This window comes from Malania oleifera, chromosome 4, assembly GCF_029873635.1.
Source record: "Malania oleifera isolate guangnan ecotype guangnan chromosome 4, ASM2987363v1, whole genome shotgun sequence".
In the NCBI taxonomy this organism is placed as follows: Eukaryota; Viridiplantae; Streptophyta; class Magnoliopsida; order Santalales; family Ximeniaceae; genus Malania; species Malania oleifera.
Window position 1 is genome coordinate 75,974,356 of NC_080420.1, and position 16,859 is coordinate 75,991,214.

At 34.9% G+C, this 16,859-nt stretch overlaps 1 protein-coding gene and 1 non-coding gene across 3 annotated transcripts in view; both read right to left on the reverse strand.

Annotated features, from left to right (window-relative positions):
* LOC131154556 (dihydroorotate dehydrogenase (quinone), mitochondrial) overlaps window positions 1-12,565 on the reverse strand; it is a 70,179-nt gene extending 57,614 nt beyond the window's left edge. The window contains exons 1-2 of one of the 2 annotated variants that reach the window (XM_058107393.1): window positions 12,004-12,565; window positions 8,184-8,266 (exon numbers count right to left, since the gene is read on the reverse strand). In XM_058107393.1, the coding sequence (XP_057963376.1) occupies window positions 8,184-8,266; window positions 12,004-12,147 (227 nt within the window). In that variant the 5' untranslated portion in view covers window positions 12,148-12,565. The remainder of the gene's footprint in view (window positions 1-8,183; window positions 8,267-12,003) is intronic. The other variant, XM_058107394.1, reaches the window with a different exon arrangement.
* LOC131154637 (small nucleolar RNA R71) lies at window positions 863-969 on the reverse strand. Its single transcript, XR_009136554.1, has one exon. It is a non-coding gene; the product is annotated as a small nucleolar RNA R71 (small nucleolar RNA).
* Window positions 12,566-16,859: the final 4,294 nt, after the last annotated feature.

Consider the following 16,859-nt stretch of genomic DNA (forward strand, 5'->3'; position numbering starts at 1 on the left):
GCATGCGCTCCAAATCTCATGTTTCACTTTTAACTAGTGAAGGATAAAGGTAAGATTACGAGAGGCCTTCCTTTCAGCTACCCTTCAAATAAAATATCCAAACATCTAGCCATTTTGAGCCTAAAAATTTTCTGTCATGAAAACCCAATCCAAGGTTCACTCTCCATATCGAGATCATTTTAATCAATCCCCGATACAAGGAAAGTTTTTATTTTCACAAGAAGTTTTTGGCGCCATTGCTGAGGACTATTTATTTTCTATTACTTTTGATACCAACTAGTTCTACATTAATTTGATTTTTCTTTATCTTAGTATTAATTTTTAGTTTTGTTTTTATTTTTTTCTTTTTATTTTCAGGCTTCCTGAGTTGTGCATGAGACGTACTCGAAGCTTGGATTTGACCCTGAAATTGAACGCACCTTTCAACGTCTGAACAAGGAGAAGAAGAAGGTTTCCACAACCGAGAATGAAGCAATGGAAGATCAGCTTTAAAACAGGACTTTGGGAGATTATGCTGTTCCTTTGGTCACCGGAGGTACTTCCAGCATTAGACGGCCTGCCATTCAAGCCAATAACTTTGAGATAAAGCCAGCTATTCTTCAAATCGTGGCCTCAATGGTGCAATTCAGTGGCATGCCATATGATGATCCAAATGCTCACATAGCTAATTTTCTAGAGCTATGTGATACTTTTAAACATAACGGAGTTTTTGATAATGCTATTAGATTGAGACTCTTTCCATTCTCCCTCCGAGACAAGGCAAAGGCATGGTTAAACTCACTTCCACAGTTAACTATAACTACATGGGACGATTTGGCTAAAAAGTTTCAAGCAAAGTTCTTTCCCCCAGCCAAAACCATGAAGATGCGAAACGATATCACCACTTTTGTCCAATTTGATGTGGAATCGCTTTATGAAGCTTGGGAGAGGTATAAAGAATTGATTAGAAAGTGCCCACATCATGGACTTCCTGTTTGGATTCAAGTGCAAACCTTCTACAATGGTTTGCAGCCTACAACACGTACAATGATTGATGCGGCAGCCAGAGGGACTTTGATGAAGAAATCACCAGAAGAAGCATATGAGTTGGTGGAGGAGATGGTAACCAACAATTACCAATGGCCAGCAGAACGAGTGACATCTAAAAGAACCCAGGGAGTTCAAGAAATTGATTCTTTTTCTGCTTTAGCTGCTCAAGTTGCAACTTTATTTAAGAAATTAGACAATATCAATGTGAGTGTCATTCAATCCACTAATACAATTTGTGAATTTTGTGGAGGGAATCATATGGGGGTAGATTTTCAAGTGGGAAATCCATTCACCAACAATAGTTCGGAGCAAGCAAACTTTGTGTCGAATTACCAACGACAAAACAATCCTTATTCCAACACTTATAATCCAGGATGGCGAAACCACCCAAATTTCTTATGGAGCAACTCCCAAAATGTTTCCAAGCCTCCACCAGGTCTCCAAAATCAACAACAAGAGAAGAAGTCGAATATGGAGGAGGCAATGACACAATTTATGGCCAAGGTGAATGCTAGATTTCAAGATCATGACATTGCTCTAAAGAACAACGAGAACACTATGCAGAGCATTGAAAGGACAGTTGGTCAATTGGCAAAATTAATGTCCAACAAATCTCAAGGATCACTTCCAAGCACCATGGACAACAACCCAAAAGAGCAAGTGAAGACCATTACTTTAAGAAGTGGAAGAGAGCTTAATTTACAAGAGAAAGAGCAAAATTCCAGAAGAGAGGAGCCGATCTGCAGCACCCACATGCAGCACCCACCCCTATCCCGAGCCAATTTGTGGAAAACTCGAGAAATCCTCCCGTTTCTTCTTCTCATACTTCTCTTTATGTTCCTCCTACACCACAAGCTCAATGATGTCACACGAAAAGACCACTTTCCACTCCCTTTCATTGATCAAATGTTGGAACGGCTCACCAGTCATGCTTATTATTGTTTTCAAGATGGATACTCAGGATACAATCAAATCCAAATTTCACCAGAAGATCAAGAAAAGACTACTTTTACTTGCCCATATGAAACATTTGCCTACCAGAGGATGCCCTTTGGTATGTGCAATGCTCCGGCCACATTTCAACGATGCATGATGGCCATTTTTTTGGATATGGTGGAAAAGTTTATTGAAATTTTTGTGGATGATTTTTCTGTCTTTGGTTCCTCATTTGATAATTGCTTAAATAATTTATCTTTAGTTCTACAAAGATGCGAAGAAACTAACCTTGTACTTAATTGGGAAAAATGTCATTTTATGGTTCAGGAAGGAATTGTACTTGGGCATAAAGTTTCTTCCAAAGGCATTGAGGTAGATCGAGCCAAAGTAGAGGTCATCGAAAAATTACCTCCACCTAGCACAGTTAAAAGCGTGAGAAGTTTCTTGGGACATGCAGGGTTTTATCGTTGTTTTATTCAAGATTTTTCTAAAATTACTAAACCCCTTTGTTCTCTTTTGGTTAAAGATGCTCCATTAACTTTTCCAATTATTGTTTGCAGGCATTTGAATTTTTGAAGAAGAAGCTAAGTTCAGCCCCAATAATATGTGCACCAGATTGGGCACTTCCATTTGAATTGATATGTGATGCAAGTGATTACACACTAGGAGCTGTGCTTGGACAAAGGAAGAACAAGGTTCTCCATGCTGTCTACTATACGAGTTGTACCTTGACAGATGCCCAATTAAATTATGCTACTACGGAAAAAGAATTGTTAGCGGTGGTCTTTGCTTTTGATAAATTTAGATCATATTTAATTGGGTCAAAAGTAATTGTTTACACCGATCATTCTGCTCTTAAACACTTGTTAGCTACAAAGGAAGCTAAACCATGGGTACTTAGGTGGATTTTACTCCTACAAGAATTCGATTTGGAGATCAAAGACAAAAACGGAACCGAGAATCAAGTAGCCGATCATTTCTCTAGACTTGAGCACACAACCAAAGAGGCAGCCCCACTTTCTCCAATAAATGAGATATTCCAGGATGAACAACTCTTTTTTCTACCTCTAACACAAGTTCCTTGGTATGCAGATTAAACTACTTTATAAGCAAGGTGATCAATCCAGATTTTACATACCAACAAAGGAAGAAATTCTTTTTGGAGGTCAAGTACTACTATTGGGAGGTACCTTTTCTCAACATGCATTGCAGTGATCAAGTGATTAGGAGATGTGTACCTGAGGAAGAGATAGAGTCGATCCTAAGACATTGCCATTCATTAGAGGTTGGTGGGCAACATGGAGTGAACAAAACGGAAGCTAAAGTGCTACAATCAGGTTTTTATAGGCCCACCATTTTTAAGGATACTTATGCTTTTGTTTCTTCTTGTGATAAATGTCAAAGGAGTGGTAATATTTCCTAGAAAAAATGAAATGCCATTGAATAATATACTTCTTGTTGAGCTATTTGATATTTGGGGCAAAGATTTCATGGGCCATTCCCTCCTCCTTCCTCAAATCAATACATTTTAGTAGTTGTGGATTATGTTTCCAAATGGGTATAGGCCGTGACCCTCCCTACAGATGATTCTAAAGTTGTGATGAATTTTTTGAGAAAGCAGAGATATTCACTAGATTTGGAACTCCAAGAGCAATAATTAGTGATGGGGGAAAACATTTTTGCAACTGCAATTTGAGGCACTCTTGAGAGAAAATATGTTGTTACACACAAGGTTGCAACTCCGTACCATCCTCGAACTAGTGGACAAGTAGAAATTCCCAACCGAGGGCTGAAACGAATATTGGAGAAAACCGTGAGCAACTCAAGGAAAGATTGGTCCAAAAAATTGGACGATGCATTATGGGCATACCGGAAAGTGTTCAAAACGCCAATTGGTATGTCCTCCTATCATCTAGTTTTCGGGAAGGCATGTCACTTACCGGTGTAGTTGGAACACAAAGTTTACTAGGCTATCAAGACTCTTAATTTTGACATGGAGGCAGCAGGTGAGAAGAGGATATTACAACTCAACGAGATGGATGAGTTTCAGCATGAAGCTTATGAGAATGCTCGCATATATAGGGAGAGAACCAAGAGATGGCATGATAGAAACATTCTCAAGAGAAACTTTGAAGTTGGCCAAATAGTTCATCTTTATAATTCCAGACTTCGCCTCTTTCCCGGAAAATTAAGATCCCGATGGTCCGGACCATTCACAGTAACAAGATTTTTCTCGTATGGTGCCATTGAGGTTTCTAACGACTCAAAAGGCACATTCAAAGTTAATGGTCAACGACTAAAGCCCTACTTCGAAGGAGATTTTAACAAGCAAAAAGTCTCCATTGATTTGTTTGATCAATGATTCAAAGAAGGAAAAGTCAAGCTAAAGACTATAACCAAGCGCTTTTTGGTAGGCAACCTGAATTTCTTTCCTGGAAAGTTTACTTTTATCCTTTCATTTTTTTCCCATTTTTTTTTTATTCTTCACATTGGGGACAATGTGTTCTTTAAGTTTGGGGGTAGGGGTAATTTATTTTAGAGTATCTATTTAGTTTAAATATACATACATATATATATATATATGTATATGTATTGTGAAAATCACAAAAAATATTACCTTTTCGTTTTGTTTTGGTTTTGGGTTGATGATCACAAGCCTATGATATTACCTAATTGAAATTGAATTGGATTTGTGGAAAATGCTAAATTTGTCTTGTTTTGTGCTTAATTCTTGTGTTTGCTTGATTTATTTGAATTCCTTTGAACACTTTTGCACAATACCATGATAGAGTATATTTATGTAAATTAGATATTTTATAAGATCTCACTGAACTCTAGAACCTATGATAATCTCTCGAGGCGAAATCCTAGGCAGCACACTACTAGAGAAATGATCTAGGCCATCTTTGGAACGTTTGAACCTTTTCTAGCCTACCCTAATTACCTATCTCTAGTCACCCCCTTGAGCCTTAAACACATTGGCCATTTTTCTTTCATTCACCACACCTTTTAACCCATAAACACTCATCCTACCTTTTCAAAAAAATTTGCTATTTGCTTAGTCATTGGAGAAGAGAAAAAGTTTGTTATAGAGTTAAGAGAGCAAGAGAAATCTTTGATTTTCTATTAAAAAAAAAAATTAATAGTACAAATAATACAACCCGAATAACAAAAAAATAAGTTTGGGGGTTGTGGAACTGGAGAAAGAAAAAAATAAACCCTCTTCTTTTCCCTAAACTTTTCCATTAAACTTCTTAAAAGATAAATACCTTCTGTGGTTGATCTTCTAGGCATAAAACCAAATTGATTTTTTGAAATCCTCATTTCTAGTCTTATTCTATTTTCAATTACCCTTTCTCATATTTTCATCATATGACTCATAATCTTAATTTTACAATAGTCATTATAGTTTTGAATATCGCTTTTGTTTTTGTATAAAGGCACTAACGTACTTTCCTCCATTCTTCTGGCATTTTCTTGGTTTTTACAATAGTGTTGAATAGATTAATAACCAAACATTTCTTTTAACCCCTTAGCATTTCCAAACTTCAATTGGTACTTTCACTGGTCCCATAGATTTCCCACTTCCTCATTTTTTTAATGTCATCTTAACTTCAAGGGCGCTAATTTTGTGAATAAATCTCCTATTTTTAGTCTTTTTCTCATTTATCACTTCCAAGTTCAATCTTTCATTTTGGTTTTAATTAACAACTTATCAAAGTATCTTCGCCACCTCTCTTTCATGTCTTCTTCTCTAATTAAGACATTAAAATTCTCGTCCTTTATATATTTTACAACACCTAAATCATTTCACTTTCTTTCTCTAACTTTAACAAGTTTATAAATGTCTTTTTCTCCTTCTTTTGTATCTAATCTAGTATGTAAAATATCATAAGCTCTATATTTGGCTTCACTAATAGTCTTTTTTGCTTTTTTTTTTTTTTCTCATCTCTTTATATTTTTCTAGATTTTCTATGCTTTCAACAATTTTGTCATATTTTATACCAATTTCTATTTGTCTTGACGGCTTTTTAGACTTCTTGATCCCACCACCAACTTTCTTTACTACCTAAGTATCTTTCTTTGAACTCACCTAAAACCTCTTTTGCTATCCTTACAATAAAATTAGTTATTTTTTTCCAAACAATATTTGCATCTACCCTACCCCCTACTGTCCAATCACACTCTTTGATCATTTTATCTTTGAATTTAATATATAATCTCCCTCCAAGCTCGACCATCTAGTCCTCTTGTGTTGATTTATGTTACTCTTTCTATTCTGTTTTTTAACATGTACATCTAATAATAGGACTCTATGTTGTGTAGCCAAATTTTCACCTGGGATAACTTTACAATCCTTACAAGATAAATGATTCTCGCTCCTAGTTAAGAAGAAATCTATTTGGCTTTTATCATACCCACTCTTGAAAGTTATTAAGTGTTCTTCTCTTTTTATAAAGAAAGTATACAATATAACCAAATTGTAAGACATGGCAAAATCTAAGATTGTATACCCGGCCTCATTTTTATCTCCATATCCATGGCCTTCGAGTATCCTCTCATAGCATATATTATCCTTTCCAATGTGTCCATTCAAATCAACTCCTATGAATGTTTTTTCAGATATTTGTATCCCTTGTAAAAATACTATGCATATCTTCCCAAATTTTCTTTTAAGATTTTCTGCTAATCCTATGGGGGGACCATACGCACTAATAACGTTCACTATCCCCAAGCCTAAAGTTATCTTGATTTTAATTATCATATCCCCTATTCTTTTAACATCTACTACATTATCTTTTAGGTATTTGTCTACAATAATTCCCACCCTATTTTTATGTTTCTCTTTACCAATAAACCAAAGTTTAAATCCTGATTTTTCAATTTCTCTAACTTTCTTCCCTACCCATTTCATCTCTTGAAAGAAAATTAAGTTAATTTTCCTTCTAAACATTATTTCACTCTTTCCATACTTTTGCCCATAAGAGCATATATTCCAAGTTGCTAATCTAATCCTATTTTCTTGTGCTAACTTCTTAGCCCTCTCCCTTCTATACTGACCCAGTTTGTTCCCTTGACAACGGTGGATTTGGTAAGAATTCATGATATAAAGATCTGACAAAGTTTTATGCTAGCTGTCAGATACCTAACATGACCTTACTCCTTTATTCGAGCTTGGAACCGGCTTTGCGCACAAAGATAAGTTGTGTTACACCTGCAAAGTACAAGTTTGAGTTTGTTTTTTTTTTTTTAATGCAAACTCATTTCACATAAACAGTTTTCTAAATCACACCCTACAACCGGTAGCAACCACACAAACAATACAATGCATTTGAAAAATCTAAAGCATACAATTTTTGGTGTAAATCCAAGCTAGACTAAAATTATGACAAAAAAAAGTGCAATAGTACTTTTTGAAAAATTTTGTATACTCCAAGATTTGCAAATGGAAACACAAAAACATAAAAATGCATATATTAAGCTTACAAATCATAAATACAAAATCTCCACTACTAACCAACTATTGGAATAATAATAATAATAATAATAATAATAAAAGAAATAACAAGAGAGGAGATCTCACCTATGGCTGAAACTAAGGTAATGACAACCGACAAAAAAATACTACAGTAAGTATTTTCTCCCCAAGATTGCAGACAAATGGAAAGAAACAGGCAAACAGTTTAAAAGCTAAAACATCCACAATTTTAAAAAGTAGTCTTATGGGGGTAATCTTGTAAATGATAATTTGACTTTTATTTCTTTTTCCCGTGTTTCTCTCCACTCTCTTATTAACTAACAATGTCGAGAGAAACTAGTTTCTTTTCTGCTCTCCTTTTCTCTCCTACAAGCATCCTTTCTCATCTCTCCACTTCCCTCCAACCAAATAGACCCATTAAATATTCTTTCAAATTGAAGAAATATGATATTCTTCATTAGTTAAGATAAATATTAGAACCATGACAGGTGACATTTACTTCAAAAAACATGGATCAAGCCATTAAAGGGGGGTGGAAGGAGAGGAAGAAGAAGCCATAAAATTGGAACAACCGCTTGAAATTGCAGATGCCTCATTTTATCTTTTCAAACAGAAAGAAAATTATGAGATTGGTAAATAGTCATACATGTATGCATGAATAACACTATCATGCCAAAACTAGAAACAAATTGTCACAATAACTAAGAAAAGGAATAATTCAACCATCCAAATGATATACCAGAATGTTGCTTCATCCACAGTGCTTGCATAAGCTCCTCCAGCTATAACTAGGCCTAAGGTGGCTCCTGTAAACAACCTTCCCTACAGCCCAAAACAGAATCAAACAATATTCCAACCAAGAAAAGAAACTGCACAAATGAAATCGTAAACCATGAAAAAATAAAATAGATCACAAACCAAGAAAAATTATTCAATTCACCAATAAGAAATAAAGGCATAGCTTTAGAAGAAGCCAAGAATTCAATTTATGCTCAAGACTGAATTCAGACATATATTTCCAATATCCAATGTCAACATATTGTACTTCATGTTTTCATGAGATATTCTAATGGGAAAAAAATTATCAGCAATTGGAATGAGACCAATTCAAGCAGAACAAGAACAGCTATCGGAAAACATAATTCACCAAGGTTTTTGAACAAATAAGAAATTCTCCAGGGTTATCAGAATACCTACAACAAGCCTTTCAACGACATCTAACAAATCAATATTTAGCTTTGCACATGAAAAATGCAGGGTGGGAGCATGAGGCCAGGCACACAATAGCTGTAATGGGAATGAATGTGCAGCGCACTAATGAGGATGAAATGGCTAAAATGGAGATTAGACTATATAGTGTAGGATTAATAATCTCAAATTACCAAATTAGAAAGTGCCGTTGATATACTTACAAAGACAAGCTTGATTAAAATGGTACACGAGAAAGTTTCATTTTGCTCCAGAGCTCTAAGTCAAAAATTTTTGAACTCAGGGATCTTTGATGTTAGCAAGCTTTTTGAATTCAATATCATTACTAGAGATGCCAAGATCGTACACAAATATCTTGATCAGTTAAAATTGTAAGCTACAGAAGTTGGTCAGATATTCATTAACAGGAAATAGTAACCCTACTACACAAGAATTTATTTGGAAAATTGACTACCACCCACCTACTTTAATTCCAGAATTTGATAATAGAATTAGAAGTTTAGGATTTATACCAGAACTTTTTATATAGCAAGGTCTGCTAACAACTGCCCATAAACAGCAAAGACTAACACTAGAAAATTATCTCAAAAGCTCTATTGACCAAAAGATCTCAAAATATTGCATTCTAACAACGACTGTCCACACATGTTGGACCAAAAATATATATAAACTTTGGGCGTCAACACACATTTGATGCGGCATGGACATGTTATCAACATGGCTGCAACATGGCTGGGGTCCTGGGGCACAAACAGGGAAACTTTCAAAATTGTTCAGAAGATTGGGATCTTATTTGTACAGATGAAGAACCAATCAAAAAAAACTTTAAAAAGAAATAGAAGAATAAGAAGAAGAAGAAGAAGATGTTAAAAAATTAAAATATTAGAGGAAAGGTGCCTTCTCCTGGGATCTTAAGGCATGTCGTTGTTTCTTGTATAAATATAATGTATCAACTAAGTTTGAACGTAAGTCGCTAACGTAATGATAACAATAAAATCAACTTCAAGCATTTTCTCTCCAATTCACCTGATCAAGAGCATTTTTGTCTACTAGATTATGGACACTATTAAATCCTTCTTCACTAGCTCATTCCAAGTTATTTTAGGCCTACCCCTAACCCTTTTCATGCCAGAAACAATACAAACTCACTCCTCCTCACAGGTGCTCTACTAGGCCTGAGTTTCAAATGCCCAAACCATATAAGTCGCCCCTCCCTTATCTTATCTACGATCAGTGTTATGCCTAAATTATTGTGTATACGCTTGTTCCTTTGTTTATCTTTTAATGTTATACCACTCATCCACCTTAACATTCGCATTTCAAAAGCTTTTAATTCTGTACTTGTTTCTTAGTTATCCAATAGTCTAAATCATAAAGCATAGCAAGCTTTATAACCGTCTTATGAAACTTTCCTTTTAATTTTAAGGGAATTCTCCGATCACACTTCACGCATGATACACTCCTCCATTCTACCCAACCTACTTTAATTCAATGTATTACAACTTCTTCAGTTTCCCCTTCTGCTTGCATAGTAGATCCAAGATATCGAAATTTATTAGTACTAATAATTTCTTAATTATCAAGTTTAATCTTCTCTCCAATACTCCTTACTTTACTAAAATTACATTTCATATATTTTGTCTTATTCCTACTGATCCTAAAACCTTTGGACTCTAATGTGATTCGCCAAAGTTCTAACTTAGATTCCACTCTCTGCTCCTACTTTCATCAATCAACACAATATTATATGCAAACAACATACACCAAGGGATCTCGTTTTGAATATTCCTGGTAAGTTCATCAATCACTAAATTAAAAAGATAAGGACTCAAAGTAGAACCTTGATGTACACCTACTGTGATTGGAAAATCTCTAACTTCACCTCCTATAGTCCTAACGCTAGTCACTACCATCATGCATATCCTTAATGACTTGAGTATATCTACTGCAAACTCCCTTCATTTCTAAGACCCACGAAAGAAATTCCCTAGATACTCTATTGTATGCTCTAGGTCAATAAAACCATATGCAAGTCCCTCTTCTTTTCCCTACACTTCCATTAATCTTCTTAAAAGATAAATAGGTTCTCTTGTTGATCTCTCAAGCATAAGACCAAATTGATTCTCTAAAATCCTCATCTCTAGTCTTATTCTTTGTTCAATTAACATTTCCCATAATTTCATTGTATGACTCGGAATCTTAATTCCACGATAGTTATTACAATTTTGAATATCGCCTTTGTTTTTGTATAAAGGTATTAACATAATTTTCCTCTATTCTTCTGACATTTCCTTGGTTTTTAACTTTTCATAATAATGTTGAAAAGATTAGTTAACCAAATATTTCCTTTATCCACTAAAAATTTCCAAACTTTAATTGTTATGCTATCTGGTCTTATAGATTTCTCATTTTTCATCTTTTTTAACACCAACTTAACTTCAAGACTCTAATTTTACGAATAAATCCCCTATTTTATAGCATAATTATATAATTCTTTTAATAAATGCATATATGTCTTGCCATTTCCATGATTTTCTGGATTTTTTCTGGGTCAACATGTTTGTGACATATCTCATGTTTTGGGTCTGCTTCTCAAGTGAGCAACCATAGGTTGCTTTGAGGTTTGTCACAAACAAAGCCAATCTATGTGTAAGAAAGCAATTTTTAGTTATTGTTGAGACCTGAGAGACATAAGTTAATGCATACATTAAAATGTGGGGCTCATCTCAAAAAGGGAAGAACTTTACAGTGTATAATTGATCGCACAATGAAATGAAATGCAAAAGAGGGTAACAAGGTTAATGGCTCAGAAAGGGCAAAACATGAACAAAAAAGGGAATGACCAAGTACATGGCCCGATGTGCAGGGAAAAAAGGAAAAAATGAGGCTTTTAGAAATTTTAAGCAGCAGTAAGAAATAGTTCAAATAGATATCCATTATTACTAATTACACAAAAAACAGCGCTAAAAAACTATCTAGGTCCTTGTAGATATATCATAGGATCACAGCAACCAACAAAGCATTAAAATATTCAAACAGAAACGAAGCTCTATTTGGCTGCCGATAAGAAATATAATTTTGAGAAGAGCCATCGAAAGTAAGAGTACTGTTTTACCAGAAAAAGTAAAGGACGATACAGCTCTGAATCTTACATTCTCAATGCATCAAATAAACCCAACACGACTACTAAGAAGTTTTTCACATTCTGAAAACCAGACAACCAATATCGTAGCTTTCAAATTTTCCTTTGCTCTTTATCTTCGTTTCCTCCATTTCCATTTTCTCAATAACGAAACCGAAGGCACAAATACACAGAGGCACACTCAGAAAGGGAGAGAGAATATACATACTTTCTTCGAAAAGTGAGGAATCTTGGGAGCAGCATCAGGGGCAGAACTAGCAGTAGAGGAGCGCCTGAGGCCTCGCAGAGCACCGGATTTCAGATTTCCACAGAATTTTTCCCTCAGAAATTTGCTGGAAGCCCTTGCCGCCATTAAAATCTTCTGCTCTCTATATCGTCTCCAAATCGAAGAAAATATTCCCAAACTCAAAGATCAACTTCAAAAGAAAGGAAGAAGAAAGAGTCCACAGATAGACATGACGACGGATGGATGAAGGTGTTTTCCAAATGTCTATAGATGAATGAGGATTTTCTCTTGCATGCAATATTCCAGTTACTATGATAGGAAGAGAGAATGAACGAACGAACTTGGGTGAGTGTGGTAATCTATCCAGAGCGGCTTAATTTAGCTGGTTTAACACGCGGATGCAGAACGCTGTGTTTGCCATTTCAACCCTAAGCAGCATGTACTCGCGCCTTTGGGGTTACATAACGTATATGCGCGCACATGCTCAAGTTTAAACCCGGGCCCATTAGCCCACTGCCACCATAGAATTATAAAAAATGCATGTGGTGATATGAAAAATATGAATTGAGTTATATAGGCCTCCTTTTCTATCTTTTTAATGAAATATCAAACATTTACTATATAGTAAAGGATATCTCCAGCCAATCTCCAGGAGTCCCTTTCTCTTGTCCACCTGCCAAACCCAACCTCTTAGTAGCTTCATTTACTTTAGGTCTTTAAATAGCCTTCTCTCACCTCTTATCTTTATCTTCCACCCCTTCCTTTTTCTGCCCCAATAAATAGTTTGCTATCCTTAGTGTCCTATAAAAAGGCACCCTCCCCCTCATTTGTAACAAACGCAGTGCTTGCTTGTATACACATTTGCATGCTTGAAGTTAAGCAGGCATAGAGAAAGAATAGGAGAGGTAAATAGAAGAGAGATATCTTATACGAGGCCGAAGATATTTGTACAAGGTCGGTTCCAAATAATCTTATAATTCCTCCCAAGATAGTGAAGCTTTTTATCCATCTGTTCATGAAGTAGGCATAGCTGAACCACACAAATTTTTCTCTCATCTCTATTTATTTTCCTACATTTTATAACACATTATCAGCACGAGACTCTAACTATCTGAGATATTTCTTTAAATCCTATTTAATTTATTTTTTGTAACTTTTACTCCACAAGAGTATAATATTCTCCATAAGAGAATATGTTTTTTTAAAGTTTAAAGAGTACAATTTTCAGAAGAGATTGTAAGATAGTCTTCCTAAAGATGCTATATATTAAATCTCTCTAAGAGATAGCCCTCCTGTAGAGACAATATATTTAAATATCTCGTATACATATTTAATTTTCCAAAGAGATAGACCTCCTGAAGAGGCTATGTATTTAATCTTTAAAAAAATGGTAAATATTTACCTCATAAAGAGGGTATTATATTTTTAATCTCTCAAAGAGATTTTAAATTCGACCTCGTGAAGAGATGAAACGTTTATTATCCATATGAGGTAGTATATTTAACCTTCAGAAGAGATGGTAAATTATTACTCAATTTAATATTGTAAATTGGAATCATACTCCTAAAAAGTACAATTTGAGAAAAATAATATAATGTTTCTAAAGAAACATATTTAAGTACCCCAGAAGGGTGGAAATAATATTATATTATTATCTCAATTTTATTTCAGTTTTCACATTTTGTTTTCTAAATTGTCTCATTATTTATAATTTATTCGGATGTCGAATTTAAGTAAAGTTGAATTTGTTCCCCTTTACATCAAAGGCAACAATTATTTATCATAGATTTTTGATGTTGATATTCATCTAAATGCAATGAATTAGGGAAACACTATTTTAAATAAAAATATCGCATCCCTGCAGGATCGCGCAAAGGCTATGATCTTTCTCTATCATCATTTAGATGAAGAATTAAATACTAAATACCTCACTGTTAAAGACTCATTTATCCTAAGAAAAAATTTAAAGGATAGATTTGACCACCAAAAGACTATGATTTTACCAAAAGTTCGATATGAATGGTTGCACCTGGTTGCAAGACTTTAAAATGGTTAGCGAACATAACTCAGTTTTGCATAAGATTAGCTCAAATCTAAAATTATGTGGTGAAAATATTACTGATGTACATGCTTGAAAATACTTTTACTACTTTTCATCCCACTAATGTACTTCTGCAGCAACAATATAGGGAGAGGAAACTTACAAAATTTTCTGAACTTATATTATGTCTTCTGGTCGCTGAGCAAAATAACAAACTTTTGATGAAAAATTACCAAACTCATTCAACTAGTTCGACCCCATTCCCTGGAGTGAATATGAACACATCTCATGGTCGAGGACGAGGCCGCAAGTGTGGTCGTGGGTATGGTCATGGTCATAGTTGAAATAATCACTGGCATCAACGTGAGATTACGATCCCCAAAAGAGGGATGACCCCCATAAGAGGGATGACCCCTAGAAGCGGGATAATGGTCAAAATCAGTGACCCAGTCATCATGAAAATGAATGTTATATATGTGGAGGAAAAGGTCATCGATCGTGTACCTGTCGTACGCCCAGACACTTGGTAGATCTATACCAAATCTCAATAAGAGAAAAGGAAAACAGTAGAGAAATAGAAACAAATTTTGCTGTTAATATTGTTCCACTAGACCTATATGTTGGACCATCTAACTCTGTTTATCAAGATGAAAATAATTATGCAATATTTTAAGATATAAAGTAAGCAATATTGTATTTTGATTTTAATAAATAAATTATTGTATTTATTGTTATTATGATCAATTATAATAATGGATTTTTAAAATATGTGTTATAGTGTGAATTGTCTTAAAGTTTTGATCAATTCTAAGATGTCTTTGGAAGAAGTTTGTTTAACTGACAGTGCCACAATACACACAATTCTTCGAGATATGAAATATTTTCATTATTTGAATATATCTTCAGCAAATGTTAATACAATATATGGTTCTACAAAGGAGGTTGGTCAAGGCTTAGTTCAGAGGTTTTGGGGGTTTGGTCAGGGCTTAGTCTTAGGTTTAGGTTCAGGGAGTTTTGGCCAAGGCTCAGTCTTAGGTTCAGGGTCAAACTCGATCTTAGGTTTGTCTCCCTGTATTCACGATTTCATACACAGTCTAGCATAGTTAGAATACAACTAAGGAAAGGAAAACCTATCCATTTTACCTCCTACCTTCCTCTCCTTCGGTCTTCTTGTCCTCCTTGTATGTTTGTAGAACGTTTGTTTAGGGCGTCCTCCTTTGTTGTCCTTTTGGGTTCTGAATGTGGGCACTATGGTGTGCCTTCTTCATATGGGATGGTTTGGCACTGGTGGTATGTGCCTTTTAAGGAACTGGCTCCTACTCTTGGGAGCCTATGCAGGATTGTTGCAGCTTTTTGGAACTTCTCTCAATTTCTTTCTCTCCTTCTCTCACTTCTATCACAATTGCTCAATTGTCTGTGCTAATTGCTCTCTTCTCCCTTCTAATTTCTCCCCCCTTCTACCTGCACGAGACTCCCTATTTATAGGGAGTCTAGGCAAGGTCCAATTAGCACTCAATTGCTTCTTTCCCTCCTAGCAAAAATCCGTTCCAACAGAAATATGTTCCCTTATTCCTGCGATGGAGATTCGAGCAGCTAGTGGAGGGAATATTTCAACAGTTTGTGATCTCTCTCGAGAACCTATTGTGCACATATTTATTTTGATTTTTAATTTAATAGCTCTAACTTCTTTGATTTTTCTTTCTAATTTGGTGAACAGGACCTCCCCGAGATGCTTCAGAACGTGCTTTGACGATACCTTAGAAGACTTTGATGTGACTTTAATTGTATTTCCTTTGTAATTTCCTATATTTGCACATTTTTCTATATTTCCCTTTGTGTAGTTGTACTATATTTCCCGGTATTCTTACTGCATGTATTGTATTTTCTTTGTACCTCATGCCCTCTAAAGTATTTCAATTGGGCCACTACTTGTGCATGAAAATAAACAAAAATTAAAATTCCAAAAATTTCCACGTAATCAACGAAGGATTTTACCCCACCTAAATTTCCACAACCCGGTCTTAAAAATCGGCACTTAAGAGCATGCTTAGGTGGGTAATTTATTTGTAACCATATCGGCTTAGGGACTTGGTAAAAAACAAATGTGAATTAAGAATTCAAGGACTTTCAATTAATCAAACAATTTTTGCTAAAGTAATGATTTTAAGGATTCCTAACCCCACTTAAGTTCCCTCAAATGACCGGTTAAGGACACTTATGAATGGCTAAACAAATTAATTACAACCCGATTAACTTAGGAGCTTAGGAATAGTCCATTAATAATGTGCAACCCCAACCTTTAAAATCTAAACTTAACTCGATACAGAACCCCTATTTCATAATTAAAATGACGTGGTAAAAATTAGAGTGTCTACAAGTTACATCGATTCTTGCCTCAAAACACTCTCTATTACATTATGACTTTGTTGGATGTGCTTGAGTCCTTCTAAGTGAGTGTCCACTTTGATCTTTCCTAGTTGAATGTCCACTTGATCTTTGCATTTGATCGAGTACCTTTATGTCTTTTTCACTTATACCTGTACTAACTTGATCTGCAAAGATAGGTTAACTTGGAACTACAAATTAGGTTGTTATCACCAAAATATATCAACTATGATCATGTAGCCACTAAGGCTAACAGATGAGTTTGTAATACTTTTTTCCATATGTAGGCTCATTTTGATTATGAGTTTTTGTTTTTTTAAAATCGAGATAAATGATGGCATAAATGTTTATTTGCTTAATATATAAGATTGTATTATGATGGCCTATTAAGCTATAACACACCTTAATAGTG